The sequence below is a fragment of the Rhinichthys klamathensis genome, unplaced genomic scaffold, assembly GCF_029890125.1.
Source record: "Rhinichthys klamathensis goyatoka isolate OS25496 unplaced genomic scaffold, OSU_Roscu_1.1 h1tg000186l_1, whole genome shotgun sequence".
In the NCBI taxonomy this organism is placed as follows: Eukaryota; Metazoa; Chordata; class Actinopteri; order Cypriniformes; family Leuciscidae; genus Rhinichthys; species Rhinichthys klamathensis.
The window spans coordinates 101895-119102 of NW_026606714.1; the positions used below are offsets into that span (position 1 = coordinate 101895).

The 17208-nt window shown below is 37.9% G+C and overlaps 1 protein-coding gene across 7 annotated transcripts in view; it reads right to left on the reverse strand.

The window, feature by feature from the left end:
* Positions 1–17208, reverse strand: part of gria1a (glutamate receptor, ionotropic, AMPA 1a) — a 74674-nt gene that overhangs the window by 27390 nt on the left and 30076 nt on the right. For all 7 annotated transcript variants that reach the window (XR_008808049.1, XM_056261783.1, XM_056261782.1 and 4 more), the window contains exons 5-11: positions 16456–16509; positions 9991–10149; positions 9657–9824; positions 8639–8743; positions 8276–8386; positions 4563–4769; positions 3672–4105 (exon numbers count right to left, since the gene is read on the reverse strand). Coding sequence is in view for 6 of the 7 variants with exons in the window: in XM_056261783.1 (XP_056117758.1) it covers positions 3672–4105; positions 4563–4769; positions 8276–8386; positions 8639–8743; positions 9657–9824; positions 9991–10149; positions 16456–16509 (1238 nt within the window). In the remaining variant the exon portion in view is untranslated. The remainder of the gene's footprint in view (positions 1–3671; positions 4106–4562; positions 4770–8275; positions 8387–8638; positions 8744–9656; positions 9825–9990; positions 10150–16455; positions 16510–17208) is intronic.

Sequence of the window (17208 nt, forward strand, 5' to 3'; positions counted from 1 at the left end):
CACCATTCAACCTATCCGTGCTCATTAGACAGGATGAGTAAGTGTGTAAATTCACATGCAGATGATCACAGAGGAAAGAGGCTCTGACTACCCATGATTAAAGAAGCATAATGGAAGTGGTTAATGCTGCTGCCGAACTCGCTCTATCGTCCACTCTCTCCTCTAGTCACTAATTAAATGTCATCATACAAACAGAACCAGTCATGCATGTCTGCTCATAATATACAGCAATGTCTGAGGTGACGTGTTCTAGACGGTGAAACATGTTCACCCGTAATGCAGACACGCTATTCGCAACACGTCCTCACTTGTTTATAGAACTTCAGTGACACGGAGAGAGAAGGTATAATCACTACAGCATTGTCGATTCCACTCTGCAGATTCTAAGTCGCAGTGAAAAAATGACAGGGAGAAATGAATGACACAGTCTAATTAAGATCTCTGAAGCCGTCCTGTGCCCCATCACAGGAGACATCCACAGGAAAGTGCCGTGCTGCTCTCTCTCACACCGCTGACATTTCAGCATCACGACTGAGACAGAACGATCAATTCTTATAGGAGCTCACAGAGACATATACCGCCTGGAAGTTCTGATATGATGGATGACACAAGACTTATCACTGTGAATCAGTGCAGGTTAAGGTCATTTTCCATACCAACATAGCAAAAAATAAGTACATAAATAAACCATGTATAACCATATTGCACTGCATTGTGGGATAAGAGTGTAAATAGTTTAATTGACCATTATGGCGATTAGTATTCCCTTTGGCTGGAATCTTGGAGCTTTTTGTTCCAAAAACTGCTGTTCCATTATTACCCCTTAACAGATTTTGACTTCCGTGTGTGTGTGTGTGTGTGTGTGCGTGCATGCATTTGTGAGTGTTTGTGGTGACGCCCAACCAAACTAGCTTGTGTAGGACAGTCAGTTTGAAACATTTGGTAGAAAAAGAGCCATTTGAGGATTCACAAAATATTCTATGCATCAACACAATCTCTCTAAAATATTATTACCACCAAAAAGCGAGCACTCATGGTATCTAAAGAGCGTGCTGCCATACATGCGCTGCTGAACATAAAACCCATATTAAAAGGTCTGAGATGTTACCTTTGAAAACTGAACTCATTATTTACTCATCGCATCTCTTTTTTAAATGACTCCCTGCCAACGTACCCACTTGTAATTATGCTTATGGTAGTAATTGTCCCCTCCAAAAAAGGAAAAGTAGCTACAATTATTGTGGCATCCACAGGCAAAACTGCAAAAAACAACAGAAACCGACAGTCTACATCAAGCGCTTCCTATAGAAAAATCTGAATTGAAACGGAAGTTCATAAGTGACTGATGTAAAATGTCCAAACTAGGCATCGGTTCCGTGTGTCATACAAACAGCTCCTCACATAAAGAGCACAGCACTCAATTGATTACAATACACTTTGGCGTTAAAATGTTGCTAAACTAACAAAGTGATATGCACACAAATCTTAGGTAAAATAATTAGTCTTCTACTACACTGAACTTTTTCTATTGATAATTTTCAATACTAAATGAAATGTGTTCATTAATAATCATTATTTCTCCCACATTGTCCACCAACTGAGATTGTTACAATGCATGATAGTATTATTACATGTTTAGTACAGCCTGTAATTCATAGAGAATACATGAATGGATTAAAAATATACATATACCTTGAATGCAATTTAAGTCACTAAATGTTGGAACAGAACATAGCCACACATTTTTAACTCTCTCTTCAACTTTTTAAGAGACTCACAGATCAGACAGACGTTTAATTATATTTCAGAACCAGAAATCTAGGATATCCACCTGGAATGTTATAGCTTTAAGCATCAGCGAGACTTTACCACAGGTGCGAAATGCGAATGCTGTCTGGTGCCTGAACTCAGCCGTTGACATTTCTCTCTCTGAGACATACTGCACTATCCCTCCCTGTGCCCTTAAAACCCACAGTCATTGACCTCATGTTGCCAGCTTCACCCCCAATTAATTAGGTTTTTAATTGGTGACCTTTAAGAGTCCAGCAACTGTGTAGAGAGAGAGACACTTCATCTCTGGCCCTGCGCACCAGCAGCACAGAGTGGAAGGCTCAAATGTAGCCCTCACAGCACTTTAATCTGCCTTTCAAAGAGCTGTCTTCCTCTCATTAGACACTGTGGAATTAGGCTTGCTGTGTCCGGTCCAAGTGGATGTGCAACTCTATTTGATCTTTAGAAATACTGCCATATACTACAAACCAGCTGTGCAAATGAGAAATTGCTACACTGCAAGCACATATCAGTCAAGAGCCACACAACAGCAGTACCGCTGAGAAATCACTAGACACCAAACATTTAAAAAATCTTCGGCAAGAGATATGATTGCTGTGCACCGTTGTGTCATTTGAAACTGAAATCGAAACATAAAACGAGACATGATGAAGGAATCATCATAATGAAATGCAACTAACCATGTAATAGTGTAGCAGAGCAAAATAAACAGCTTATCAACTAATAAAAGGAAATTGCTTTCACTTTCATTTTCTGCTGACATCAAAGGCTGTGTGTGTGCGCCAAAACAAACGTTATGGTATTTTGCTGCAATTCATCTGTCACTTGGTACTGGTAGAAGCAAAATTAGACAAATTCCAACCTGGACAAGTTGCATGGCATGCCCTCATACTCGTACTCAAACTAAGTGAAGTAAAAAAAAATCAACCCAAATGACACTGAATAGGAGTTCAAAACATCTATTATACACCAATTAATAAATATCTAGAATAAATAATGCTGCTATTTGAACCCAAATGCTGTGTTCAGTCTGTTGGGTCATTTTATTGAGTTGTTTTTTTATTGTTTTTACTCAGGTACTGGGTAGTTTTTGTGTAACTCAGCTCCTGTCAATTTTACTGACATGCTCCCTCACACATACACCCAGAGCTGGGTCAGTGCAACACAATGTTGGGTAGTCTGTGCCAAACCGGTAAAAACTGCATATTTTGTCAACAGTGATTTTGTGTTCTGAGAGAAAACTTCCAGAGGGTAATCTTATGAAATTCAATTGTTTTCAATTGTGTAATCAAATGATTACAATTGAAACGTCTGTAGTCTCATATTAGGCCTATACCTTTTTTCTTTAATAGATGTACTTTGCAGCAAAAATCTGTTTGGAACGCTAGCCTTCTACAAACCCAGAATATCTACAGTCCAGGGGTGAGACACAATGGGGCATCCTTGTCATATGTAACAAAGTTGCCGAGCACATGCAGTGAATACAGCTCCATTGACTACAATGGTAGCTCTCTATTGATCTAGATAGTCATTTAATGAACTGGAACAGACACAAGGCCATATCATAGTCACTGCATAGTGATTATAAAATGAATAACCTTCAATATCAGGTTCTTTGACCCAGCACCAAGGGGGGGAAAAAACAACCCAGCGAATGAAAAAAACCTCACCATGTGTTCTGTACAATATTTACCCAACACTGGGTTGCCAAATGACCCAGCTTTTTTTTTGTGAGTGATGCGTTTCATTTTATACAGACATTTTTGTTCACCATTGTACGATAAACAATTTCAGTATTGAGCTGCCGCTTTATATCCAATTTAAAATCGTAAAGCAAAACCAGTTGAGAACTTGAACAAAAACACAAATTGGCATCTCACCTGGGGGAGATATCACAGCCCTGCTGCATGAAAGCTCCCAATGAGAACCAGAGACTGTTGAAGATGCCAAACTCATTGCTCTGCTCCTGACTCTGCTGGTTCTGGTTCTGTTGGCCCTGACCCGGTTGGGCGGATGACGAGGAGGGCTGGTTAGGGTTCTGTTCAGCTCCGTCGTCATAGTCCTCTGCGTGCCACTCGTAGGGACTGAAGCGGCTGACTAGGAAAAGCACCACGCTCACGCCGATGTAGGCAAACACAATACACATCCAGATCTCATAGGCCAGAGGGTCCAGGAAAGAGAACACACCAGGCTTGGACTTGGTGGGCTTTTTGATCATGATGGAGATGCCGAGGCTCATGAAAGGCTTGGAGAAATCAATGACTTCCTCCCTGACAAGGGTTATGGTCAGTGGGGCCACAGCTACGTCAGCTTTCTGTAGAGGAATATATGATGTTATTGTAATAAATAGCAAGTATTGTTATATATTTTATTAAATTACACATGAACCAGTAGAACCAGTAGAGGAAGTCAATCTAGGACAAAGTAAATGTAGAGCGGACCTGCTCTAATCTATCCTCCATCTACACTAAATGCCTTTCCAGGAGGAATTTTTTATCTCGTTCCATGTTATTATGCTTGAGGTAAAAATATGAAGCCTGTTGGTCAATTGCTAAACCTTTTCTCATGAGGTCTGGTTTTCTCAGTACACTAATGATTAGATTTTCAATAGCGGAATGCTGATTAAAATGATTGAGATTTTAAAACAGCAATTTTTTTTATCAGTAGCATAACTGGTAAAAAAAAGCTATTGTCTTCTTTGGCATTCGTCCTAAACACTCTGATATGCGGGTCTGGATTTATGTAGCGAGAAAATAAGATGTAGCACTTACACCATAGACAAGTTCCCCCACCATTCCATTCCACATCATGGTCTCAGCATCTCTGGCTCCATATTTCCCATCAGCCACTATCTTGAGTATGTAGTGGTATCCCACATGTTTGGCTATCTCTGCTGCCAGTTCCACACAGTAACCTTCATATTTATCATTTCCTGTAAACTGCTCGTGGTTCTTCTTCAGCATGACATATGGCGATTCCTAGTCAGGACACACAAGTAGACGGACATATACAGTGAACAACAAATTATTTTTGTGTAACTGACCTGATATTTCTTTAACCATTCAAGACTAAAAGAATATGTGAATAACTATGTATCCTACTTTGTTTTCAATGAAAACGGTTTGGTATTCAAATGGATGTTTTAATATTTGACATAATATTTTTTACTTTTGTAATATAATATTAATATCACTACATTTAATAAAAAACCATACTATGTCTATAAAAATATTTTACAGTATTTAAGACAGACAAGGCAAATAAGATAACAAAAAGAAGACTACCAACTGAAGGCACACTGCACCGGATGCGATACAAAGAGAACTTCTGATGTAGACAGCTCCATTGATTATAGCAGCAATTTAGTTATAGTCTAACTGTGGCCAAGAGAGCTCAACACATTGCAACTGAAGAAAACACATGCAAATAGAAAAACACCCACACATTAAGAAAAGATCTTCATCAGTTTCACAACACATGTGTGCTCCAAATACTCACAACACAACCAAGTACAGAAACGCGTTGTAAAAGTTCACAACACAACCAAATACAGAAACGTGCTGCAAATAGCACAGACCACAACGGAAATGTTTCCAGGGGACCCCAATAAGTGACGAACCTAGCTGGGACGTGCTTACTGCTCGTGAGCATCCCTATGCCCTACCCCCTTCAAAGGGAAGAGCCCTTGAAGTGGGGACTTTGGAGTGAGGCAAAGTGAGCCAAAGACTTTGGAGTGGGGACTTTAAAACTTGCCTTGGACCCTGCATTACCTAACATTTCTTATGAAACTTATTTAAACTTATCATGACAAAATTTGTACAATGTAACTGATGTATAGATTAATATATTACCCTCGTGGTCTTTTTCTCTATCTTTATTTTTTTTATTTTTTTCAGCTAACTGAAAGCTCACTGTAAACTTTTCTTTTTACATTTGTATTCTGATGACATTGAACATATTGTTAATATATGTTGTATATTGTATACAAAGTTATATGTCGTAAACATGTCATCTCTGTATGTTTTGCACACAAAAAAAAAGTTTAAAAAATAAAATAAAATAAGTAGACTTTGAGCTATAAGCACGTCCCGGGTTCGTCACTTATTAGGGTTGTTCCGTTGTGGTCTGTGCTATTTGTAGCGCGTTTCTGTACTTGGTTGTGTTGTAAACTTTTGCAGCACATTTCTATATTTGGTTGTGTTGTGAGTATTTGGAGCACACATGTGTTGTTGTAAAACTGATAAATATGCTTTCTTAATTTGCGGGTGTTTTTTCTATTTGCATGCGTTTTCTTCAGAGCTCTCTCGGCCACTGTATCTAACTCAATAGACAGGCTGTAAGCATTATGGAAACCATATATTAAGACATTGAGAGCTGGGGTAAGAAATAGTTGACAAAGCAGATAAGAAATAGTGGTTACTTAGACCATGGTGAACTTGACAGATTTATTTTCAGATGACTTTTCTTGAGCATCAGGGACAGACCTGTCTATCAATTGTGTAGAAAGTGTAGGGTGATTCTATTTGCGGAAGGTCTGTAATATGAGTTAGCAGTTCAATTGTGATATTTCAGAAAGATTGGACATCCTGAGGAGATTACAACAAAGGCCACATGGGGCCCTGCTGACAGCTCACTCAGTAACAGGACTTTTCTAAGGAGCTCACAATGAACAAATAACATGAGAGCGTATAGAGGAGGGAAAGAAAAATAGAGTGAGGTGACAAAGAATAGAAAAGAACCCCTTGCTGATCAGCATAGGTTTGACACTGAAAGCAAACACAGCCAAAGCAAAGAGAGATATATAGTTTTTTGCCAAACAGCATTTCCAGAAACAAACCTCAAAATGTTAAATGCCTGATAACTGTGTCATATCTGCAAATGTTTCAGTATAACAAAACATTTGAACCCAGCTGTGCTGCAATGCATCTTAGAAACAGACCTGAACAGTGGCGCCATATTACTTGCTAATGTAGACCTCCGAGATGGCCTACAGTACATGCTGTCTTTCAGAGAAACAGATCATTCTTTAGAGCACCCGTGGTGATGCCACTATTTCCAGCCTCTTTGATAAACAGTCTCTGTAGGACAAACAGCATAGCTCAGACTATTTCCTGCAATCCGTCCTACACCCTTGTGAGCGCTTAGCACCTAACACACATGCTGATCCATTACTGCCTATTCCCCCACGTCCTTCCATCAGGAGGCTGGTCCACTCACTCTGCCCTTTCTCTGGCTTGGAAGGAGACGGGTAGTCCACATATGAAAGGTTAATGAATGCCCTCTGAAGCCTAACTTGCGACAGAATCGCTAAAACGCAGGCTAAGCCCAAAGATCACCTCAAAGAAGACGAGGATAAAGAAAAGGAAAATTAATCTTTTGTCCACTGCTGGCAATTCAATCCACGGTTCCCCTTTAAGTATAAGATGAAAACACTGTGGCTGGAGGAGCAATAATGTCTCATTTACAGACAGAGCACAAAAGAGCCTTCATGCTTTTATCTGCACAGAACAGCATTGCCGTCATCATACTGAGGGATAAAAACATGAAGGTGATGCATCAGCCATTCTAAGAAATAAAAAAAATGGAGAAGAACAATCATGAGATGGTGGGCTCTGTCCGAATTCCTATATTTTTATTTGACCCTGGGACGCCGTAATGTTGGGGACGATTAAGAAGATTCTAAGGGCCCTGGCCTGGACCACCCATCGTCAGAACAATTTGATTCACTGATTTCTATATAGGCCTAAGTACATTTTAAAATGCAATTTATTGCTGTGATGGCAAAGCTGAATTTTTAGTGTTACATGATCCTTCAGAAATCACATGCTGATTCGGTGCTCAATAAACATATATTTGATTTATGTAACATAAATGTTGTTCCTGCCACTTTTGATCAGTTTAATGCATCCTTGCTGAATTAATGCACTGGCTTCTATGGGCTGAAGCCCAGGGGCCTACACTGTGGAGGGGCCTACTGGCTGCACGAAAATAAGACTTTTTTTTCATAATTATTTTTATATATGGGAGATTACAGAAGTGACAACTACATTCTATAACCGAACTCACATCCGTAAATTTTCAGAAATCACAACCGCATTTTCGGCGAAGCCCTGCTTTGTGAATGGAACCGGACTGTTTTCTAAATAAAAAACAAAACAACTATGTCTGCCAAAAGTGATGTTCACTAAAAATTGGATTGGAAGAAAAGTTTCTAAAGTTATGCCAGTTGAATATATACATATTGAGCACAAATTGAAATGTTTATATTGACTAATGGCCTCCTGACATTTGTATTCGGGGTAGTCCAGGGGCCTCTGGTTATCTGAAGGTGCCAGTGTTGCTGAATAAAAGTATTCATTTGTCAAAAAAAAAAAAAAAAAATCTTACTGACCCCAACTATTTGAACAGTAGTATAACATTTAATGTGTTTTCAAACCAGCACAAGTTTAAACCAGTAAATCACAGAAATGGTTTGAAGACATACCAGAATAGTGGTAACAATATATGTGCGGTTCTGAAGTCCGTAAGTCTCATTAATGCCTGGAATGTAGGCCGCCGTGCTCACAAATTTCTCATCCTCATTCCAGTAACCCACCTGAGGAAAGATCAAATCAGGGACAGGAACTTGAGCATCATCAGAAACCTTTCTGAGATTTCCCACAGGAGACACTACATCAAATACAGTGCTCATTTAGTTAGGCCAGAGTGGATTGCTGAAACAATAACCATACAGGAGTCTGTAAATGTTTCGTTTAAACTATAAGTGAAGAAATCCATCTGAGAAATGTGAAACAGTCTGTCACATCGAGAGGCTTCCTAATCCTTTTCCTGATATTTAAGTACTTACTTTTTTCGGTCCCGTCGGCCTGAGCTCCATCACACTGACAGTGTAGTTTGTCCTTCGTCCCTTCTCGTTAAACTGAATGTGTCCCGTTAAGCCTTCAATCCGAACCTGAGTAAAAAACACAGAGAAGATGACTTTCTTTCTTTCTTTCTTTCTTTCTTTCTTTCTTTCTTTCTTTCTTTCTTTCTTTCTTTCTTTCTTTCTTTCTTTCTTTCTTTCTTTTTCAAGTACTCCTCCCCAGAAGGGTGTACATCTCTCACAGTGCCTCTTCTGTGTGTACAGTACAGAATGTCTCCCAGGCCGAATGATGGAGTTAATTGACCGAGTTGAACATCAATCTCCCTGGTCTCCCAGCAGATGGACCAAATTGCCTCAGTCCAGCACACATCAGACTCTCAGCAGACACAGCCGTGGGCAACTGTGTGACAGAGCCTACCTCTGCAAGAAGAATGCTACACACTGAGTTTACTACATTGCTTAGACCTCCTCACACTTATAATTAAGTTAAGTGCAATGGAGAAACGAATGATACGGCTGGAAGAAAATACCAATTTGTGTATGGCTTCTCAAAGAGAATAAGTCTCCAATAAGTCTCATTTGGTTTGTGCTAACAAATTTTACTCAACCTCGCCTGGCAAATTCTATGCTCTGCGCTTAAATATTCATACGCTGCCCAAAGCGAAGAGACAAACATCTGCCTAAGGGTAACACAACAAAGCCAGGTGTTCTTTCCCTCTCTTTGTAAATATAACTTGTCGTGTGCAGTTAGGACCAGCATAAATGTTTATCGCCAACAGGCTTTATTATCTGCAGTGTCACATTTGATTATGATGGTCTCTTTGGTGTATCAATGTGAACTTTATGAGACAAAATAAAGATGTAATTTGCTTATTGGGGTTTCATTTTGTGCACTCAGAATAGATTAGAACCAGTGTCAGTCTTGCAGATTGAACGTTTATGTTTGTGAACAATGTGTTCATTCAAAAATATGTCTGTGTGCAGTCCCAACAGGGCAAGATACCTGCTGAAGTGCTCTCTGAATATCGATGCCCTGGCCCCAAGGTGCTGGTGGGTTGGCCAGACACTCTCCAGCGTTTCCACGCCGAGATATATCTATCCTCTGCCTGCGGAGGTTCTGGAAGGCTGTGGACATGACTTTGACCCCATCATATGTGAGAGCTCCAGTGTACTGCATAAAGAAGTACATTTAATGTATTTAGTTTTATTTAATGTACATACACATTATATATTTAATATATATAATGCATATATATATATAAACCTAATTACATGGGGGTTTTTTTGTACTTCTTATGTATCAGGTTTGAATTCGTTGTTAACATGGTGAAATGTACCTTCAGTCCTCGCTTGGGAACTTTGGCATCTTTGTTTTCAAAGTCCAACCACTGCTGCACTGTTCTACTAATATTAGGGTTTGCGTAGTTCACCAGCTGGAAGCCTGTTACATTCGCCTCACCCTTCTTAAACTCTGTCAGGTCGATGTCCAGAAATCCCTACAGGAGAACAGAGAACATGTTAGCACGACATACTGTGATTTCAGTTACAGTAGAGCACATAGAAGGTTTCCATAGTCAATAAGAAGATAACAATCCAATTTCAACCAAATGCCAATCATTAAAGGCAAGTAATTGACTCAATTGAAAAGGGAAACCAATCTGAGATAAAATACGATGACGAATCCCTTGCGATTGTTAAAAAAATAAATAATCCAACGTAAGACCTCGACAAGAAATGGAGGAATTCGCAGCAGAGGGAGTCATTTCCACAATAAGTGTAGCGAGAGAGCATGAGGCCGGGCCTGTGGAGTGCTGTCAAATGTAATTCAGGGTTTAAAATTATAATGGAAAGAATGGTTGGGTCAATCACTTAATGAAAAAGGCTAATCCCTCTCATCCACTGAGGCTGGTTATCCAAGAAAGCTCGGTTGTTATCCGATGTGGTGCTGGAAAATGCAGGAGCTGTGAATAGGAATTTTCGAAGTTAAAAAAAAAAAACAGTGGCACATCAAGAGAGTTTTCTGGAGGTTTGTCTTTAATCCCAATGGCTCTATTCAGTAATTCAAAGACTTTTCTCACAATCGTATCAGCTGAGGCAAGCTGCCCCAGAGCAGCCCATACACTCTCCGTACCAGAGATCATACCGAACTGAATCTAACCTGAAGTATTACAAGGAATGTTTAATTTCACGAAGCTGACTATTTACTCATATAAGCTCAAATATAAATGTGTGTGTACTAAAGATCAGTTTGTGTTCAGCTCAACAACAAAATACGTTGTATTTTAAAATACGTCAACAACAAAATACAGTTTTGAGTGTAATAGCCCTTGTCAGGCTCTAAGTGTGTTGATCTTTGATCTTTTATCCCTTAACACGCTTGGTCCCCCAGGAGCAGTAACATGTCCCTGTGTACCCTAGGAACATCTGCTCCATAGGACAGCGAACAAGACTGACTACGCTTCTTCTAACATGACCTCACGCTTGTGTCTTACCTCAAATACCCTCACACACACATAAACTACTGGTCAGAATCATAAGACTGAATAGTATACTTGGCAGACCGTGCAATGTGTTTTTTTATGTCAGACTATATGATATGCAGCAAATCTTTAGGAAATTTGTTACATTTGACAGTGTCGACTGGGCAATCAAACATATCACGTTCTGACATCCTTACTGACAGGCAAAAATGAAATGGCACCGCAGGGAAGTCCCATATGCCAATGTTGGCCCATATTGGTTGCCCACTAATTGAAATATGCAGAAGGAGAGGCTGTCAACATAAATATTATGGTGCCACACACCCCTAAAAAATGATCCCTTCGCTAGAGAATATATTTAGCAAAAATATAATGGCAACTATAAACTAATGTTAAAAAGTCTAGGGTCAGTTATTTATTTAGCAGAAATGAATACTTTTATTCAACATTAATGTATATTTATCAAGTGCTTCTTAAAAAAAAAAAAAAAATCCGCACAACTGATTTCAACATTTCTATAAGAAGAAATGTTTCTTGAGAAATGTTACACTGAATACTGGAGTAATGGTTGCTGAAAATTCATCTTTGCCATCACAGGTATAAATTACATTTAAAAACATTACAATTTTTTGTTTTTTTATTATCATTATTTTCATTATTTTAAATTGAAATAATATTTCACAGTATTATTGTTTTTACTGAATTTTTGAACCAAACTTTGTTTATAAAAACATCAAAAAACCTTACTAACTCCAAGCTTTTGAATGCTAGTGTATGTTTTCATGTATAAAGAAAGACCCATTTATACAAAAAAACAAAAAACAAAAAACAATATAAATGTCTCCCTACTGGAACCTACCATTCCACAGGGACAACCCAAAGTATCCTGTAACATCAAATCAATTCTTGGAGGGAAGTGCTATCACACGGCTGGCCTCAGGGCTGAAGCGTCACACAACCTCGTTTCACAGCCTCATCACTCTCTGTGGTATGAGTGAACAAGGCAATCAGAGATACACAGGCTGCCTGCATCACTGCACATACCATATTATGCCATGCTGTTACTGAGCGCACAACTGGGACGCATGTCATCACAAGCTCTCGAGTCTGAAACATGGCACATTCTTCCCTCAATCAACATGACTGCAGTCTTTGAAGGCAATCAAGAGCTCATTCACCAAACAAGTTTATAATAAATTAAAGGAGAAAACAAAGTCAAGCAGTTTGCAGAATGAAACTTTCACTGATTTCAAAAAAGCAAAACTCTCATTGAGACACTCCTGAAACCATTTCAGAAAGATAAATGTTTCAAATTTCTTATTTTGACAGGTTATATATTTTTAATCATTCACTACTTTAACTTTATAACCACTAGCTCATAGGTTCAACTGTGCACAATACTCGCAACAACTATATTGAAGCAGTGCTGTTATTGTTAACTAAAACAATTAAAAATCATTTTTGGTAATTAATAAATAAGATTAAGAACATCAACGAAAATTTGAAATGTTCGATAACTAAATGAAATAAGATTAAGTTGAAATTAAAGTTTAAATGCAAGTTGAATTAAGTATAATGATTTAGCAGAAGTTAGTAGGCCTAATATTAATAGTGATGTTTGCCTTGAATTGAATCTGCCTGGTTAGACACACCACGCAAGGGACTCCATGAGTCTGTAACCAATCGAGAGATGGAGGAGAAATGAGGCCAGGAGTCATTACTGATCACAACAGCAAGTTGCTTTCTGAAGCACTGCCACTGCTCTCTCATGATTGGTCTCATCCTTCTGTTTTTTTTTTCCTTTCTTTTTTTCGTCTTTTGGCATTCCTTCTCATGTCAACTATCTGCTCTCATAGCAACAGTGAAATCCTGTTTCCTGGAACAGGGCACCACTGATGATATCCTTCAGTTGTATGCGACTGATATAATTGATTACAGGGTTTTGACAGATTTCGTTCATTTTTGCCAGTCTTGTTCTCTTGGCTCAGCGTAATTATTCTCAATTTCAGGCGTAGGCGGTCCTCCCACTCTAGAACTACAGAGAGGGTTTTTGCCCATCTGATCCTACACAAACTCACTGTACACCAAGTGAATGATCTAAGGAATGCAAGATTTTGGGTAAAGACACCTGTATTCTCATTACAAGTTCTCAAATCACATCAGTCAAGCACAAGACTTGAGAATTGCAGCCAAAATGTGAGATATGGTGGACGTGTCTCCTTAGCATGCAGGATGAAAATCTGCACAGTCTCTGTCTGTTACACCATTAGGATATTTCCACAACACTGCAAAAAACTAAAGAGGAAGCTCCTCTTTTTCCTCTTTTGTTTAATTTTGATCAATAGAGTCATTTTTACGTAAATATGTTTTTGATTCACTAAAACAGACCTACAAACTCACAAGAGATGAAAAAGGAGACATGTTTACAAAGTAAATTGTTGTTGGGGTGTCTCCCCCAGGATAATTTTTTGGTAACACTTTACAAGAACAGGGCATGAATAATCATGTACTAATACCTGAATTAATAGTTACTTCAACATGAACTCATGATTAGTGAATATATGAACTAATCGTGAACCAATGAAAAGCAATCATTAAAGGTCCCATGACATGGGGTTATTTTATTATTTTATAATGTTTCCTGGGTTGCCCTTATAATGTTAGTGTTTTTTAGATCAAAAATAGTCATAATTTAGAAATAAAAGGCATTTTTCCTAGCCTGATTTTAGCCTCTAATTTGAACGCTCTGTTTGTAGGGGCGTGTCTGCTGTGGGATTCAGTGTAACCGCGGCCACTGCTGTGATTGGCTGACATGCTTGCATATGAAATAGCAACGCATTACATGTGAAACTCTCTCGAATACTTTTACTACAGCTATTATACGTTTTTACTATTACAGCTATCGAGATTAACGAATCGTGAGAAGTTTTTAAAGTATTTATTCCCGTCACATACAATGTTGCCGTGATGAGCATTGAGCAAGCAGAGGACAGTCTGTTGACTGAAGATCTTATCTTTGCCACGCAGTTTCTGCTCTCTCTCTAATGCTTTCACCAATGCAAACACGATGATGTACACACAGTAAAAGCTTCGTTGTGCAGTGTAACGTGCGTCATTAATTTCATAATGAGTTGTCCAGATAAACTCGCACTGTGTGGAAAGATTGTTCTTTGATCGCTTTCATATAATTTGTTCACAATTTAGATTATTTTTTTTATCCTACTAAAAGAAACGATGTGAAGTTGATATTTTAGTCACTGGCTTGACTTACTGATGCATAAACAGTATTGAACAATTTTGAGAGAAAGATTACCTGTCTGAACTTGAACAATTAGGCTACACATCAGAAATTGTTGCTTGGTAGCTCGATGATTTATTTTCAGACGTTCATCGAGGCCAGCTCTGTATTGGCCCAAGTTGAGGAAACAGTCGTCGGTGAAATGTTTGGACCATACAAAACTTTGGGAAGTTGTGTCGGCGCATTTCCAGAGAAAACAAAATTAACCCATTGTTTCTTCAGAGGCTTGGATGTAGGAACTAAAAAATACTTTTACGAGAATGCAAAAGCATTGCCAATAATGTTTCCTCCCATCTCATATTTTTTTTCTTCACCATGTCCCTTAGGGGCTCCGTACATGGTAATTTTCCTCAAAGAAAAAAATATCTCTCAACTAATGCTGTAAACTATACAGGAAACCCCATTTGGTACATCATTATAATATTAAATGTTAAAATCAATCAATTTGTAGGTTACTTACATTTAAATTACACAAAGTTTTTATAATAACGTTATAATAAATATTTAATGGCATAATTATGTTTCTACTTGTTTTTTTAATATTAAAATTTAAATGGTGGCTGTCATAAAGTTGTCATATATTCAAACATACATTAAATATTGAAGAACAGGTTAAGTAAAAATAGAATATGCAATATAGTACATATATTTAGAAATGCACTAAATAAATTTATCTAGCTGACTAATGAGTTTTTGGACAATGAATGGCTTTTCTGAGGTAAATGTGACCTATGACATTGTTTACAAGCTGTTTTATCGATTACATGTGACATGATACAGATTTTGGTCAAGCTTTCAACATACCGCCTGATGTCCATTCATGTTTATTTCATGTTGTAATTAAATCAGAAGAGATGATCGGTTCACAAATCACGTCACGCGCAACCTTCGGGTTACCAGTCTGACTCGAACTATTACTATTAGGCCATGACTGTTGAATATTGTGCTTGCAATTTCACCCCGTGGTTATATTTTGCTAATGTGACCGGACATTTACAGTCAAATACTGTGAAAAAATATATTTTACCGTGGTGCTAAAGGTGGAAAGGTCATGGAGGAAATGCTGGTACAGTACAGTGAACCTCCTAACTTTTTTATTATGAAAATACTGATCTTAAAAAATAACAGGAGCCACGCATCCTCTGAAAAAAGAGAGTAAAAGATCAATCTTTTTAAGAATTAATGTCTGAATTTTTAAAATGATGATTGATTTTAACTTAATTCGATATTTCCCCATTCCCTCCTCTCGGATGTAGTGTACCAGGTGTTCATATCTCTCAACTGAGTGGATAGAGTTGTATCTTTTTCCACTTGGCGTCCCTGTAAATGTGGTGCAGTGAGTCGGTGATGTTACTATAGAAACTAGCCTTTACCCAAAAGGCTTGGACACAGAGGGGAAGCTTACACGGGCATATCCACTCAGATACAAACGTCCATGTATGCGCACACGCGCGCACACACACACAGACACACATGCAAACACAGTGTAAAAAGAATTGAGCTCCCCGTCGTAGGACACTGGGAGTAATTTGCTCACTTCTTAAAATTTGGCCATTATGGAAATAGCAGGCAGTTGCAAATCTTTCTTTATTGCTTTGCAACCTTTATCGTTTATCATTTACAATTACATCTAACAAACCGTCCAGACCAGTTTAATTTAAAATCTTCAGCAGTGTGCCATCCAGGAGCACACCACAGCATATTAATGCTGCGATTATCATCATTTCTGTTTAAATCAATTTAGCCCTCCGTTATCATACGTTGAACGCACCTACAGACAAAGACTGCAGAAATCACTTGTAATTTTTCATATTCACAGAGCAGTTCTCCAGGCAAGGTTTATATAACATCTCATTTGTTAGTCATAGTGAGCATCTTCTTACGATTGGTCAGTAGTGAAGGTATGCAAATCACTTGTAATATCAAGAGTCCAGTGGCATTTGAAAGCTAATGCTGAGGTTTAGTCATGAGATCTCTCATAGTGCTGAAATGAGTGCCGTTTTTTTTTTTTTTTTTTTGCTTACCAGGTTTGCTAGGATGTAGTGATAACTCTTCACGTTCTTCCCCAGCTCGATGATCTGAAATGGACCAACAAATAAGATGAAAAGTTACAGCGGTCAGTATTCATTTTGGAGAACACAGCACTTTATAAAGCCTTATTTATGACAGTAAACCCACAAATATTAAAAAAATCACACGATAATATAATATTTGCTGTCACATAACTGCAAAAAATGTATTGTATTTTTAGTTTTTCACTGCATTCATCAATTGAATCAGTAGTCAATGAGCATGCATTAAACTATATTATTGCCCAGCTCTGATCTGCTAAATCCGACTATAATGCATTAAGATATTAATATAGTATAAACACTGACATTGTGATTTTCTATAAAGCTTCTTTGAAACAATATGTATTGTGAAAAGCACTATAGAAATAAATTTTACTTTACTATAATTATTATTATTATTTGAACCAAATCAATAATAATAATAATACTAATAATATTTAGTGTTCCTTTACCTCAAACAGTACACACCAAAGTTATGGTAAATAAATAATAATGATTATTATCTATAACAACAACAACGCCAATAATAATAATTTTATTTATTTATTTTTATTTTGTGTTTTACTTCAAAGAGTACACACCAAAGTTATAGTTTCGATTCCTAGCAAACACATGAATTCATAAAATGTATAATGTGAGTCACTTTGAATGCAATGTAAGTCACTTTGATGAAAGTGTCTGCAAAATGCATAAACATGTAACATT